This window comes from Pongo pygmaeus, chromosome 1 (genome assembly GCF_028885625.2).
Source record: "Pongo pygmaeus isolate AG05252 chromosome 1, NHGRI_mPonPyg2-v2.0_pri, whole genome shotgun sequence".
Classification (NCBI taxonomy): domain Eukaryota; kingdom Metazoa; phylum Chordata; class Mammalia; order Primates; family Hominidae; genus Pongo; species Pongo pygmaeus.
Window position 1 is genome coordinate 107,175,401 of NC_072373.2, and position 17,003 is coordinate 107,192,403.

At 40.8% G+C, this 17,003-nt stretch overlaps 1 protein-coding gene and 1 pseudogene across 1 annotated transcript in view; one reads left to right on the forward strand and one right to left on the reverse strand.

Annotated features, from left to right (window-relative positions):
• Positions 1–17,003, forward strand: part of LOC129015142 (neuroblastoma breakpoint family member 11-like) — a 2,260,169-nt gene that overhangs the window by 226,258 nt on the left and 2,016,908 nt on the right. The window contains 3 exon segments of the mRNA XM_063663940.1: positions 13,203–13,412; positions 15,183–15,282; positions 16,113–16,327. Of these exon segments, the coding sequence (XP_063520010.1) occupies positions 13,203–13,412; positions 15,183–15,282; positions 16,113–16,327 (525 nt within the window).
• On the reverse strand, positions 3,849–6,338 carry LOC129012023 (profilin-1-like; annotated as a pseudogene).

Genomic DNA, 17,003 nt, shown 5'->3' on the forward strand with positions numbered 1-17,003 from the left:
GATTGGATCCCTTGGGGAAGAGTGAAGCCTTCATTGCTGCCACAAGTGTGATCCACCAGCCTCAGCCTCCCAAAGTGCTGGGATTACAGGTGTGAGCTACCACGCCCGGCCTCTTTTTTATATTTAAAAAATATAATTTTATATATTATCAGGGCAAAAGAGAAAAACCGTGTGATTACCTTGTCATACACAGTAAAAGCATTTGGCAAAATTGAAAACTTTTTTCATGATTTATAAAAGCAAACCCCAGAAAACGCTCAGCATGATAAGAACAGAAGGCAACACTTCCAACCCCATTAAGGGCAGATTTGAAAAACCCACAGGTAACATTATATTAAATGGCATAATGTTGAATGCTTTTCTATTAAAGCAGAGAAAAAAGTAGAATACCTGTTGTTACTCTTTTAATTCAGCATTATACTAGAGCTCTAAATCAATGCAATAAAGAAAAATAAAGTATTGAAAAGAAAGAATTGAAGCTGTCTTTATTCACAGATAATGACTGTGTATGTTAACAATCCTAGAAATCTACAAAAATCTACCAGAACTAATCAGTGAGTTTGGTAGTGTTGCAGAATGTAAGCTCTCAATATAAGTGGTCTTTTGTATTTCTGTATATTAGCAATGCGCATTTGGAAAATGAAATAAGAATACAATTTCATTTAAAGTAACATCTAAATACATGTTGTGCTTATAAATAAATTCAACAGACTGAGCACCGTGGCCCACACCTGTAATCTCAGCACTTTGGGAGGCCAAGGTGGGCAGATCATGAGGTCAGGAGATTGAGACCATCATGCCTAACACAGTGAAACCCTATCTCTACTAAAAATACAAAAAATTAGCTGGGCGTGGTGGCATGTGCCTGTAGTCCCAGCTACTTGGGAGGCTGAGGCAGGAGGATCACTTGAACCTGGGAGGCAGAGGTTACAGTAAGCTGAGATCGTATCGCTGCACTCCAGCCTGGGTAACAGAGCAAGACTGTCTCAAAAAAAAAAAAAAAAAAAAAAAAAGGAAAGTCAACAAAACTTATGTAAGGCCAGTACACCAAAAACTACAAAAAATTGCTTTGAGAAATTATGAAAGAACTAAATTAGTGGGGAGCTAAACCTTCTCATGGATCAGAAGAGTTGTTATGTTTAGAAAGTCAGTTCTTTGTAAATTGATCTCCAGATCCAAAGCAATCCTAATAAAAATTCCAAAAATTTACAAGCTGATTCTACCATTTATTTGGTAATGTCAATGATCAAGAATAATAAAAGAGCAATATTATAAAAGAATAATGGTGAATGAATTCACTGCCTATGACCAGAATTAGTCTACAGCTATGAAAATCATGATTATGTGTTTTGTTGGGGAAAAAAATAGAATATATATCAGTGGAAGAGAAGAGAGAATCCAGAAATAGATACTCACATATATGTCTAATTAATGATTCTTAGGACATATATATATGTATACACACACACACACACACACATATATGTGTGTGTGTGTGTGTGTATATGTTCACCGTTTTGAAGATTATCATCTCTAAATAGGGAACATAAATATATATATATACACACACACACACACACATATATATATACACACACATATATATACACACATATATATATATTGCAGTCTGATAAGATAAACAGCACAATGAAACAGTTTCTCAAAAGACTTGAATAGATACTTCAGAAAAGAAGATACGTGAATGGTCAATTAGCATAGGAAAAGATGCTCCACTGTTTAGTCATCAGGGAGATCAATCAGTGCAACAATGAGATACCAGTACATATCCATGAGAATGGCTAAAATTAAAAAGGCTGAAAATAGCACATGTTGGTGAGGATATAAAGCACTTGGAAGTCTTATACTTGTAGGAATGAAAAGGGGTACAGCTCCTTTTAAAATCTAACAGTTTCTTAAAGGTTAGACATACACAAATCAGATAAACGGTCATTCCATTCCTAGTTATTTACACACTGTGTCTGCACAATGATCTATATGTGTGTTTCCAGACCAAACTGAGGGGCGGGCTGCTATTTCTCATGGCTCAGTAACGAGGCACAGATGAACTGGGGAGGAAGAAAGTTTTTACTTCTGCAACTGGTTACAAGGAAATGGCCTGGAAATTATCACCTGACCAACTCAAAATTACAAAGTTTTCCTGAGCTTATGTACCTTCTAAGCTATATGTGTATGTGGAAGTGTGCATTCATCTAAATACATAAGTGATTAACTTCTTTTAATCTATAACTAAGTCTGATTCCTGAAGACCTTCCTCTGGAACCTCAGTAAATTCACTTAATCTAAATGGGTCTAGGTGCTGGGTGCCCTTATCTTGTCTCCTGCTAAATCACAGAGGTTTGGGGAGTTCCTTCAGACCTCCAATAAACTTGTTTCTGGAGGCCTGGAGAGTTTCTTCAGACCCCCAATAAAACTCGTTTAATACTAAATGGCTCCTGTTAAGAATGCCTTCGTTATTTCGTCATGCTTTAAGGCCCAGGAAAAGCCTAGGCAAAACTCTTGGTGGGCTTTTGTTACATTCCAGCCTTTGTATAAGGGCACTGGCTTCTTTTTTTTTTTTTTTTTTCCTCTTAATATTTAACTGAACCACTCAGTCGGTACTGAAACAGTTGTTAGGGAGGCCTGTGTTAGTGAGCCCTGGCCTGCCACGTATGGATGCTTATGATAGTTTCTTCATAATAGCCCAAATTTGGAATGATAGAAATGTCCAATAACAAGTGAAAGTACAAACATACATGGTATACCCACACGAAGGAATACCACTCAGCATTTACAAGGCATTACGGATGGATTTTAAAATTACGTTGATGCATGAAAGAAGGCAGACACAAAAGGACACAGGTATCATTTCATTTATAGAAAATGATTAAAAATGCAAACGGACCTGAAGTGACAGCGGCTCCTTGGGGCTGAGGGTTGAAAGACTGATGAACTGCAAAGGGGTACAAGAAACTTTCGGGCATAGGGAATTTCCTCTGTCTTGGTTGTGGCAGTGGTTCCGTTAGTGTATACATTTGTAAACATGCATTGAATTACACATTTTAAAGTGGTGCAGTCTGTTGTACTGAAATTATGCCTTTATAAAGTTGATTTCATCATCTTAATTTCTCCATACTAGCAATTAGCAGCTAGAAAATGAAATTCAATAAAACATAATAGAGATTAATAGCCAGAATCATTACATGCTTAACAATACATGCAATGAAGCAGGTACAAGGCCCCTAAAAGCAATTGGTGAGAAAAATTAAAGAAGACTAAATAAATATATATCATGTTCATTGATTGGAAGACTCAATTTTGTTAGCATATTACATCAACACAATTCTGACTAATATTTCTAGTAGGAGATTTTAGAGAAATTTGAAAGCTAATTTCAAAATGTATTTGAAAATCAAAGAACCTAGAATAAGCAAGTCGGTCTTGATGAAGCAATAAGTTGGAGGACTTACTCTGCTAGATTTCAAACCTGATTTTAAAGCTACAGTAATTTGAAAACGGTAGTAATGTTGTAAGTATTCATAAATATATCAAAGTAAGAGAATACAGATTCAAACAATATGCCCACATATGTACAGTTATTTATTTTTTTAGTAGAATCTTTTTTAGTCATAAACAAATCCCTCAAAACAGAAAAGTTTTCCAACCACACACAGGAGGGGTGTGGGTAGGGGAAGGTGTCTGTCCATCTATCCCTGGCCCCAGCCCATATGGTTTTGGCAGCAATAAGGTGTGTGGGGTAATGGCTCCTGAAATTAAAATGGTGTGTGTATGTGAAGGAAAGGGGGGCAAAGCTGTGGGGAGCGGTGGAGGGGAAGGAACAAAGGAAGTCAGTACTGGGAACGCTGAAGGTGGGAGTCCATTTCATAACATTACTTGTTGATGAAACTGCCGTGGACACCTTCTTTGCCCATCAGCAGGCCTAGCGTCTTGGCAGTCATGGTGACAATGACGTTGAAGGTGGGGGCTCCACCGATGCTCTTCATATGAAGATCCACGGTCAATTCCCCATCCTGCAGCAGTGAGTCCGGGACCACACTATATTTCTGGCCCCCCAGTGTCAGCCCATTCATGAAAAAGCTTGACCAGTCTTTGCCAACCAGGAGACCAACCTCAGCTGGCATGATGTTGACGAAGGTTTTCCCTGAGACGGCAGCCCAGATGGAGGGCGAGTCCTTGTTGCGCACAATGGCCTCGTCCTAACAGTTCTCATGCGCCACAAGGCTGTAGATGGAGGCGTCCACCTGGCTGTTGCGTTGCTGCAGGGGCTCCTCTGGTCGCTGCTGCTGGGGCCACCTGGGCTGGCGGGTAGGGAAGCGGAGAGCTCGATGCAGGTGCTGTCCTCCTTGCCACGGCTCTGCTAGCTGTGCAGCAGCCCTCGCACCGCCACTTAAAAAAAAAAAAAAATATATATATATATATATATTTATTATACATTGTACTTTAAGCTCTAGGGTACGTATGCACAACGTGCAGGCTTGTTACATAGGTGTACGTGTGCCATGTTGGTTTGCTGCACCCATTAACTCGTCATTTACATTAGGTGTATATCCTAATGCTATCCCTTCCCCAGCCCTCACCTCACGACAGGCCCCGGTGTGTGATGTTCCCCGCCCTGTGTCCAAGTATTCTCATTGTTCAATTCCCACCCATGAGTGAGAACATGCTCGCACCGCCGCTTCTAAGTGTTTTAAAAACAAAGACACCAATGCCCTTCATTGGGGAAATGAAAGATTTTTAAGTAAAACGATTTTGAGTGAAATAATATTTGTTGTTCTAAAAAGTTAATATTAACCACTTTCCATCATATATTGAAATTAACTTAAGATGTGAAAGTTAAAATTAGAAACGTTGTAAAGGAAAAAGAGGAAATAGTTTCATGAACTTGACATAGGAAAATATTTCTTAGATTAGATACTGTAGCACTCACCACAATAAGAAATCAAGCGAATTGCACTTCATTTTTAAAAAGCTTCTGCTTATTATGTTGTTGTTTAACAACTTAAACGCCATCTGTAGACCAGGAATAATTATTTGCTATATAATATAGCAAAAAGGATGTATATATAAATGGACTCATTCAAAATATATAAAGAACTCCTATAGATTATAAAGTAAATGACAAACAGCCCAGTATATCAATGAATATAAAAATTTGAGAAGATATTTTCCATAAGAAGATATCTAGATGGACATTAGGCATGACAAAACCAAATTAGGATATCACTACACACCTGGTATAGTTTAAAAGACTGAAAATATTAAGTGTGTGGGAATGTAGAGCAACTGGAAATGGCCTACATCTTTCATAGAAATGTGAAACAGTACAAATACTTTGCAAAACTCTGTCCATTTTCTACCCATTCACCAAGCAACTCCGTCCCTAACTATAGACAGCCAGGAAAATAAGTATGTATCTTCACAGAAATAATTGTATGAGAATATTCATAGTTACTTATGCACAGTAGTCATCAAGTAAACCTGTCTCCCATCAGAAAAATGGATATCAAATTGTGTGATAATCATATAATCAATAGGATATTACTTGGCCAAAACAAAATGAAACAAGGGAAAAACACAATCAAACAAATTAGTGGCATATATACCCACCTGAGTAAAGAGAAGTCAAAACAAGAGAACATACTAAATGATTCCATTTTTTTTTTTTTTTCTGAGATGGACTCTCACTCTGTCCCCCAGGCTGGAGTGCAGTGGCACGATCTTGGCTCCACCTCCCGGGTTCAAGAAATTTTCCCTGCCTCAGCCTCCCAAGTAGCTGGGATTACAGGCACCTGCTACCACGCCTGACTAATTTTTGTATTTTCAGTAGAGACAGGGTTTTGCCATGTTGGCCAGGCTGGTCTTGAACTCCTGACCTCATGTGATCTGCCCGCCTCAGCCTCGCAAAGTCTTGGGATTATAGACGTGAGCCACTGGGCCCAGCCAAAATGATTCAATTTTTATGAAGCACGTGAATAAGCAAAATTAATCTATGGTGGCTGCTATAGTTTAAATATTGGTCCCCTCCAAATCACATGTTTAAATGTGGTTCCCAGTATTGGAGGTGGGGATTAATGGGAGGTGTTTAGGTCATGGGAGTGGGTCCCTCATGAATAGATTAATCCCCACCCTGGGAGAAGGCAGTGAATTCTCACTCTCTTACTTCCTGTAGGAGCTGGTTATTAAAAAATGCCTCTCATCTTTACTCTCTTTTGCTTCCTCTCTCACCATATGATCTCTGCACACACTGGTTCATTTTCACCTTCTGCTGCAAGTGGAAGCAGCCTCAGGCCCTCTTTAGGAGCAGATGCGGGTGCCATGCTTCTTGTGCATCCTGCAGAACTTTAAGCAAAATGCACCTCTTTTCTTTATAAATTACCCAGCCTCTGGTATTCCTTTCCAGCAACACAACGGGACTAAGGCAGTGACAACATTCAGAATATACTCTTCATTTGAGGGATGAGTATTGACTGGCAAGGACCACATCAGAACTTTGTGGGGCATGGGGGAAAATGTCCTCTGTCTTTAACTGGATGTTATTGTACAATGTATAGTTATATTAAAATTTCTGAAACTGTACCTTTAGGTTTTTTGCAGTATACTCTATGCAAATTATACTTCAGTGAAGAACTGTTAGCATACAACAAAGAGAGAGAAAACAAACACCCAAAAATGTGAAAATTGACAGAAAATAGCAAATATTTAGCATATAAATGAGGGATCCATTGAGAAGAAACCAAAAGCAATGGAATAGAACAAAGACAAAAAAAGTATAATAAAAAATTTAAATTTCAAAGTTTGAAATGATATTAAAGTGGCACACAGTTTCCTTGGGATAATCAAGTGAGAACCAGAAACTCTGAGACTAATTCCAGCAAAAGTATGTAAATCAGTTTGATCTAATGGTACACGGTTAGCTTTGAAGGCCAAAAGGAACTAGTATCTAATTCTTATTCCTCTCCTCACTAGTTTTGTGACCTAGGGAAATTTTGCAATCTTTCTGAGTTTGTTTTCTTATCAGGAGCAGGATAATACTTAAGTAACTGGATAGTTCATCGATTTTTTTTTTTTTTTTGAGATGGAGTCTTGTTCTGTCACGCAGGCTGGAGTGCAGTGGCTCAATCTCGGCTCACTGCAAGCTCACGCCATTCTCCTGCCTCAGCCTCCTGAGTAGCTGGGACTGCAGGTGCCTGCCACCACACCCAGCTAATTTTTTGTATTTTTAGTAGAGATGGGGTTTCACCGTGTTAGCCAGGATGGTCTCAATCTCCTGACCTCATGATCCGCCCGCCTCGGCCTCCCAAAGTGCTGGGATTACAGGCGTGAGCCACCGTGTCCGGCCAGTTCATAGATTTAAATATGATTGCATGGCAGTGGACATGAACCATAATTGTTAAGAATATATTTACACTGAGCTCTCCTTTATCCACATTAAAATTGTAGACAAACAACAATTGACAAATAATAGCAAAATGTTCTAACATAAATATTCTTCCTTTGTTTCTAGAAAGAAGTCACACATACAGTAAAAATAGAGAGAACCTAGTTCATTTTGAACAATCTTCCCCAAACCCTGAAACAGGTCTACTTTCTAACACCAGAGATGTCTTGAATGAGTCCCAACCCTGCAGTCCCCTCTGTCTGGAATAGACTGAGGAAGTTTGCTCCAGCCTTAGAACAGCATGGGCTGGCAAGCGTTCTCTGAGAGGCTCTTGACTTCAACTCTAAAGGCCCTGAGGAATATGTGCAACTGGGTCGGGTTAAGGCCAAGCTGAACCACATGACCAGGACTCTCACCGGCGCCAAAGTCAGTGGAAGGATATCAGTCCCCGGAGCTCTGTCACAGGCCATGGGATGCTCCATGGAGGGGTGGTGAGCATATGAATAACAATCAGGAGAAACATCGGTAATGGACAGGAGGCATAAATAAACAATGTCCGCCCTCCAGTAAAACCCAGGAAAGTTCTCATTCAAAAAATGATATCTTGAAGAAAACATAGGTACGAATCTTTGTGACTTTGGATTAGACATTTTTTAAGTAGGCACAAACAACCCAAAAATAGATAGATAAATGGACTTCACTAAAATAAAAAACTCATATGCTTCAAAGGATACTGTCAAGGAAGTGAAAAGATAATCCACATAATGGGAGAATTATTTCCAAATTATATATTTGACACGGGTCTAGTACCTACAGTATATAAGGAATTCATATAACTGAGCAATAAATGACAAACAACCAAATTTAACAGTGGGAAAAAGTCTGTGAGTAGAGGTTTCTCTAAAGCAAACACACAAATGGCCAAGAAGCACATGCAAAGATGTTCAATGTTTTTCATCATTAGGAAAATGTACATTTAAGCCAAAATGAGATACCACTTCATACCCACTAGTATGACTTAAGAAAAAAATAAAGACAACACATGTTTGGAAAGTTATGGAGAATATGGAATTCTCATATATTACTGGTGAGGATGTAAAATGGCATAGCCACTGAAGTTGGTAAACAGTGTGTGAGTTCCTCAAAAAGTTAAACATAAAAGAAAGTTAAACATAAAGTGACATGATGCAGCAATTGCACTCCTAGGTTTATAACCAAGAAAATGAAAAACATGTTCACTCAAAAACATGTACAAAGCTGTTCATAGCAGCATTATTCATAATAGTTAAAAAGTGGAAAAATCTTAAACCACCATCAGTTGATGAATAAACAAAATGTGGTATAACCATATGGTGGAATATTATTTGGCCATAAAAAAGTTGAAGTACTGATGCAGGCTAAAAAGGATGAAACTTGAGAACAATATGCTGAGAAGCAGTTGAAAAATGACACACCTTGTTATTCCATATAGAGGAAGTGCCCAGAACAAGTACATCTATATATTGAGAAAGTAGATTAGTGGTTGTCAGAGACCGCAAGAAGGGGGAAATTGGAGAGTGACTGCCCATAGGTACAGGCATGCTTTTTGGCATTATGAAAATATTCTGGAATTAGGTAGTGGTGATGGTTGCAGAACTTTTGGAATATGGTAAAAGACACTGAAATATATGCTTAAAATGGTGAATTTTGTGATATATGAATTATACTATAGAAATAATAATAACAACAACAGTAATAAAGCAAGGTGTCTCCACATCTCCATGTCTTGTATTTTCATTAAAAAAAAAAAACAAAAACATTTCAGGGCCAGGCTCAGTGGTTTACTCCTGTAATCCCAGCAATTTTGGAGGCCTAGGGGGGAGGATCGCTTGAGGCCAGAAGTTCAAAACCAGCCTGAGCAACATAGCAAGACCTTGTCTCTATGAAAAATAAAAAATTAGCCAGAAATGGTGATGTGTGCCTAGAGTTCCAACTACTTGGAAAGCTGAAGCAGGAGGATCGCTTGAGCCCAGGAGTTTGAGGTTGCAGTGATCTATAATCACCTGTGCACTCCAGCCTGGGTGACAGAACAAGACCCTGTCTCAAAAAAAAAAAAAAAGAAAGAAAAAGCATCTGACTTTAATAGTGAGTGGCCAGAATATGATGCTGGCAGCATGTTGTGAGGAAATGTATGAGATGAAAGAAGTTAAATTCCAGTTCTTTTTTCAGAAATGAGGTATAGGGGAGAGAAACACGTACTTGGAAAGAGTTGACCCAGCTGAATTGGAAAATGTGGGAAGGGGATAGGGAAGAGGCTGCTCCACCTGAGATCTGGCTCCAGGACTTACAGCAAGGGGAACTTGGGGAAGTTACAGACTCTCTGTGCCTCAGTTTCTTCATCAGCAAAACAGAAAGAATATCCCATAAACTATAAGGTCGATGGTATCAGCGGGTCCCCAAATTGACTGCACATCTGAATCATGTTAACAAACACATTCCAGGCCCCACCTGAGCCCTCTGAATCAGAATCCCTGCAAGGAGGGCCATGAACTTGTATTTGCACTGACTTTCCCAGCTGTTTCTTACTCTGATCAACTTGTGGGTAGGACCCATTGAGCTGCATCACATCATTCCAAAGCCAAAACACAACAGCAGAACAAGAATATTGTCAATGCAGTCTCTAAAGCAGAGGAGAAACTGTTGAGGGAACCTAGAAGTAAAGGAGATCTGGCTTGCTGGGCTCCATTTAAACTTTGAATACAACAGAGACAGGAGCCCTCTGGGACATATGCCTGAGGCAGTGACAGTCCAACTTTGGAAGAGTGGAAGCCCTAATTTCAAATTCAAGCATGCTTTGAGTAAAAATTAAGTTTACTTCTTTTTGCACAGCAACAGGGCCAATCTTTCCTAAGCTGCTCAGCTTACAAGAAAAGGAATCATACTGCTAAGAATTCAAACTTCAGCAGTCATGGGTAAGTAAGGAAGTCTTATAAATCTGTTCTAGCCATCTAACCAGAAACCCGAAATTTAGCAAGTTCTTTCACTTTCAGGACAGTTGTGTTCACTAGATCAGAGGCATTGAGACATAAAGAACAGACCCTTAAAAAGGGAAAGTGTTCCCTTCAGTTTGAGGACATCACTGGAACATTAGGGAAGTGGGAACACAGCTGCTCACTCTACAGTTTCGGTTGCCTTTGTGTCTGGAATGTGTCTGACATCCTGATCCCTGTGCCCATTTCAGGGAGCCTTGGGAGGACCTCGAATCACTGATGGAATTGGACAGTGCATGGAGATGGCTCAGCAGGATGAGGGTAAATGCAGGGGCAAGTCCAGGTCATACTGAGAGACAATGAGTGGCACTGATGGGGACAAAGATAAAATCAAAAGTTTGTAATTCATCTTCAAAAACAAGCTGATAACAAACTTGGCCTTATGAAAAATAATAAGTATTTTTCTATTTACATGAGAATTTAATCTCAAAACAGAGACCAGAAAAATATAAAGTCCAGGGCATAAAACCTAAACCATTGCTCATATTTATTCTTCCTAAATAGAGCAAAGTGTAAAATCTTCTCCATAAGACATACCTTGTGGTTATAAAGAGGCAAAAGTCTTAGTGAGAATCATTGGTATTCCATAGAAGAGTGAATTAAACACATCCAAGGGAAGACCCACGTCTCATACTTCTCTTGTATATTCCAAAGTTCCAGGGAAATTCCAGGTGATAGAGGTTATTTCCCATACTGTTAAAGCAAGGTTGCAGACACTTCTGAATTTTGGTCCCAGTACTCTAGGAGGGCACACCTCTGTCCTGGGAAATAATACAGGAATGAATACTCTTTCTGTGACTCATTCTGGTCATTCTTCCAGCATCACAAAAACCAAAAAATTGAAATATGGCCCAATACATGATTAGCTGTCCCTCATCTTCAGGTTTCCTACCTGTTACTTATGGATAATAGCATTACCTTAAGGATTATGATGAAGATACAATGTCCAAATATAAACACAGTTTTGAGCAAAATGCCTTGTACGAATTAGTCAATGAATAATTACTAAATATGTGAATACTGGATTATATGCATCCTATGAATAATTATTGAATAATTATTGTGATTGCTTTTATTGGCAGTGCTGAAAACTCATCCCTTTGTGACCTCAAGTAACGCATGTAACTTTGTGAACCTGCAGTTTTTTCATTTAGAAACTTGACAGATTTTCATTCTGACACAGAATGTCAGGTCTCCCAGGTCCTAGAAAATACATTGACTTAAAGCCTTTGATACATCTCAAAGCAGTATCCTTACAGTGTCATTGGAAGATGGTGCGGGCTGCAGAGAGGGATGCTTTCAAATGGGATTGACCAGCCCTCCTTCCTTCACTTCCACATGAATGCTGGGCAGCCCAGGGTCAACCCACTGCACCCTCAACTCAGGCAAGTCCAGCAGCCAATCTTAGGAGACCTGGGCTACAGAACAGTCTCTCAAGTTCGAGGCTCACAAAACCTAGGTGGGGATGAAAGCTGAGAAAGTGAAGAGGTGGTTCAGGGGATCACTCTTTCCCACTCATTCCTCTCACCTCAAACTCACCTTCTACTGCAGAGAAACACTGAGGATCACCAACCAACCCTGACCATAACCTTGATCTTGCTATGTTCTGTTAGTGGAATGCAACCAAAAATCAATGGTGTTAGGTCATCTCAACAAAATATATATCAAACCATATTCCATAAGAACTGCTCGTGACCCTGTTCTTTTCAGTATATGGGAAAACAAAATGGAAACAACAAAATAGCATCAGTTTTACAAAACTTCCCAAGATAGATGGTCACACATTTTTTCAGGAGACCTCTATATAAATGATTTTGATCACTTGATACCTTGAAAAGAGGTCTTGTGGCACTAGAATGACATCTATAAGTGACAAGTATAAAATGTAGTGCTCAGTGACATTAAAAAACAAATCAACCCACATAGAGGAAGAGCTTTGGATGTAGGGATGTCAAACTGGTCTAGAGTGTAATGAAAACCCAAGATGGTGCCCCAGTAAGAAAAAAAAATCAACATAACAATGGGATGCAGCAAGAAGAATACTGAGACAGGAAAGAAAACATTTTTAAAAAATGAATTATTCATTCACTTTCTTGTGGATACAGAAAAACCTGCAGAAGACCCAGAGGATACCAGGGCAGGCTAAAAGTTTGATATCTTACACCTGTGGAAAAGCCTTAAGATCTATTTTAACTTAGAGTAGGTGGGGTGACTTCATGACTACCATTAAGAAAATATAACCTGTTGGGAAACTGTTTCTGCCTTGATGATGTTGTACAGACAAGAGATAAACAGTGAGGAATATGCTTAGATGTATTGGGAAAGAGATGGGTCTGGGGCATTGTCACAAGGGTACATGAATACTGAGAGTGAATGCTGAAGGAATGATCCCCATTGGTAGTGACCCTCAGGTGAGACTAGGGTGCCTGTGTTTCAGCAAAGCCTGGGCAATTGGAATGCAGGGCTCCTAAGATTCCATGACACCCCCACCTTCTAATTCTGTTATTGCAACTGCAGACGGTTACCTGGCACGCTGGCCACAATCTACCTCACTCTTGTCAGAGTCTGAGCTACTGGCAGTGCTTTCAGCTCTGAGTCCAGGCACCTCAAACCTTGTTTTTGTGGTGAAGGATCCTAAAGTGCTGTGGGGTGTGATCACATTTTTCTCAACAGTAAGTTAAGAATTTCAGTTACTGACATCCCTCGGTCCTGATTAAACCTATTTGATTTCACCAGTTTTTAACCCATCATATGTTTGGGTTTCTTCTCCACAGTCCCTGGCTCCACCTCTTCTGCCACAAACATCAGCATGGTGGTATCTGCCAGCCCTTGGTCCAGTGAGAAGGCAGAGATGAACATTCTAGAAATCAACGAGAAATTGCACCCCCAGCTGGCAGAGAACAAACAGCAGTTCAGAAACCTCAAAGAGAAATTTCTTGTAACTCAAGTGGCCTGCTTCCTGGCCAACCAGCAGAACAAATACAATAAGATCTATAGGCTCACCATCACGAAAGTGATGAATGAAATCCTGTCTTCTCTCTGAGACACTAAATGCTCTCTCCATCAAAAATAATTTCATCCTTCCCATACTTCTAGGAAAACAGAAATGGATATTTTAACATTTTGTTAAAGTTGGAAGACAGAGGTACCAAAGTATTTAGCAACTTTCCATGTTTGCAGTCAGGTGGGGGTGGGACTAGAGTTAAACTCCCAGTTATTGATTTCTGACACAGGCAGAGAACGACCTGTTTTCTCCAAGAGGCTCAGTCATGTTTTCAAGAATCCTCTCTGTACCATATAAGATCCTGCAGACAAATAACATCTAGTCTGTTCTAAATGTCTGGGACTAGTGAACTTTTATTCAGTTCAAGTTTCTGTTGAGGCCCAATAGGCAAAGCTCTGTTCTAGTGACTCTGAGGGAAACTTGGTGATAGTAGCCAGTACCCACTCTGAGGGGCTTCAAGAGGAGTCTGCTTCTAATAGAACCTGTGCTATCTATAAGTGACAGCATCAAGATCAGGGAGTCGGGGCCGCGCACGGTGGCTCACTCCTGTAACCCCAGCACTTTGGGAGGCTGAGGTGGGCAGATCACGAGGTCAGGAGTTTGAGACCAGCCTGGGCAACATGGACAAACCCCATCTCCACTAAAAATACAAAAAGTAGATGGGCGTGGTGGTGGGTGCCTTTAATCCCCCCTACTCGGGAGGCTGAGGCAGGAGAATCCTTTGAACCCAGGAGGCAGAGGTTGCAGTGAGCCAAGATTGCGGTATTGCACTCCTGCATGGGCGACAGGGCAGACTCATCAAAAAAAAATAATAATAATAATGATAAATAAAAATAAAAAGCAGAGAGTACCTTGGTGAGAGGGAAGTCCTGCTTCCTGGGGCACAGACTCTTCCTCCTAAAGAGGAAGAAAGATAGCACCCGAGAATGTGTGGAAGCAGCAGTGCAGTGTGCAGAGCAGGGACCCTGGGCCTGTCTCCTGAGCTCCATCCAAGTTGTTTGTCTTGTCTGTCCCTGAGTTTCCTCATCTGTTCAGAGGGTGCTACAATAATACCTACCTCTGTAAATTGCTGCAATGAATTACATGAGCTATTTCCTGTCAATCTCCTAGAACATTTATTGGCACAGAGTAAACACTATCTATTAGTTCTTCATTCTGCTGTTTCTAAATTAACACAAACTTTATTAGCATTTGGGCATATTTTCTTCATGGCCTTATGGTCTTATGTCTCACACTTTATGCTTCAGATATGATTCTTAAAATCATATCTGAATATATGATTTAAAAATCAAATGTTTTTAAAGTCTTTGACATTTGTCCTTGAAATACCCAGTAAAAGGGAAACCATCAGTCTCATAGTCCTAGGGGTCTTCCCGACTGTACAAGAAATCACTACTTCATGCCCCAGTGCAGTGTTTTAGAGGAGAGGCTGCAAGGCTTGGGAAAGTGGCCCCACATTCAGAGTCAGACCTCAGGGGCTGTGAATTCTGACTCCACTTCTTTGTGGTTGAATCATCTTATCAACTTCCTTGAAGTGCCCTTGAGTTTCTCTTTCCTCGTCTCAAAATTTTGAAGGATCAGATGCCAGAAAGTCAGGAGACTGAAGAGTAAAGATGTGGAAATCCCTGCCTAGAGCCTGGTACTGGGGACAGTTTTGTCCTTGGGATGGACGTGGCTCCTGCCCTGTAGGCAGTGACCACAGCAGCATGTCCAGCCTTCCACTGAGGCAGGCGTGTCTGTCTTTTCTCAGAATATGAAGAGTGCAAAGACCTCATAAAATCTATGCTGAGAGATGAGCTGCAGTTCAAGGAGAAGCTTGCAGAGCAGCTCAAGCAAGCTGAGGAGCTAAGGTGAGGGGACCCAATGGGGGAGGCAGGTGGGTAGGTGTGTAAATCTCTGAAGTATGGCAGTTCGGTGGGGTGAAGTAAGAACTAAGATGGGCCAGGGGAAGAGCAGAAATTGCCATGGCAGGCTCATGACACAGAAATATTTATCAAACAGAGAACAAGGATCATAAAAATTATGGGTTGCAGTTTTTTCTCAGAGCCTTGTTTTCTCTTTTTCAAACAAGTAATTGCTGAGGTGAAATTTGCATAACACAAAATTAACCAAAGGAATGGGAACCACCCAACAGCATTCAGTATACTCAAAATGGTGTGCGATCGCCACCACACTAAACCTTAGTGAGAATCACCTCCTGACTGACTGCAGCTTCTCATTCTTTCACTCAATCAATGTTGCATTCTTGACCCTGTCATTCTTTTCTTCTTTTGTCTTTTCAATTTGCCCCATCTGCATCTGGCCTCATTTCTGTACATGGCTTTGTATCTAGTGGCCGCAAGATGCACTATGTGTATTTTCACATGGAAATGTCCATGGCCAGAGTGAGGAACTGAAAGGATGTCTTTTTGAAATGGAATTAGGAAGACACCTACTTTTGTTTACAGAAGAGAAAGACGAATGGAACATCATCGAGGATCTTACAGGAGCCCTCTCTGATATAGAGGAAGCCTGTAAACCATTTTCTATTCTTTCACTTAGCCACAGATATTCCTTTAAACACGTGCTGACCTGCTTGGAGATCTTCTTGAGGACATTGTCTCAGAAATCTCTGTTGCAACATTAGAGCGGATCACTCATCCCTTTCCACTGTTAAATTTTCTCTACTGTCTCACCTTAGGCCATATAAAGTCGTGGTTCATGCTCAGGAATGAGAGCTGACCCCGTTAAGGGAGAAGTTATGGGAAGGGAGAGAGGCCTCCCGCTCATTGAATCAGCATCTCCAGGCCCTCCTCACTCCAGATGAGCCGGACAAGTCCCAGGGGCAGGACCTCCAAGAACAGCTGGCTGAGGGGTGTAGACTGGCACAGCACCTTGTCCAAAAGCTCAGCCCAGGTAAGGTGGCCATAGGCCCTGATGACCGAAAACCCCAGGCTTATGAGAGACTCCAGACCTCCATACTTTCACAATGACAGTTGTATCAGTGGTGTTTTTTTCCACTAAGCTTATGTGGCCATGACATGACCAGGACTTCCTGGGTAAGAACAGAGATGGGAAACCCATGGGGTTGGAGGTCACAGTATTGCAAGTGTCCCTCCTTCCTTGATGGAAGGTGGTCTTTGGAGCAAGAGGCAGCATCTGTCTAGTTTTAAAGGACAAGGAGGAGGCTGTGATGGGAGGGTGCTTGTTAGAGTGAAAAGAGCTCTGGACTAAGAATGAAGGTTCCTAGGCTGTCTTTTCGGCAATGTTCTTAGTAACTGTTGGTGAGTGAGTGATTTATCCTTCCTGAGTTTCTCTCTCTCCATCTGCAAAGGCAGAAAAATTGTCTCTTGCATGGGTCTGAAGCATCCAAATATGGGAACACTTACGACTGCTTTTCAAAATGAGATGAAGCCCGTCTCTGTGTGGCGTTGGAGAAGGCACTTGATGTGGGGGCATTTGGTGGTAGGAAGTGCTTCAGACTGGAGCACTCCCCATGGAGAGAATGTCCCTGAATAATACAGCAGAAGCCACATGGAAGGCCTGTGCAGTCTCGTGATGCATAGAGGACTGTAGGACAAGTTTGTCCTCT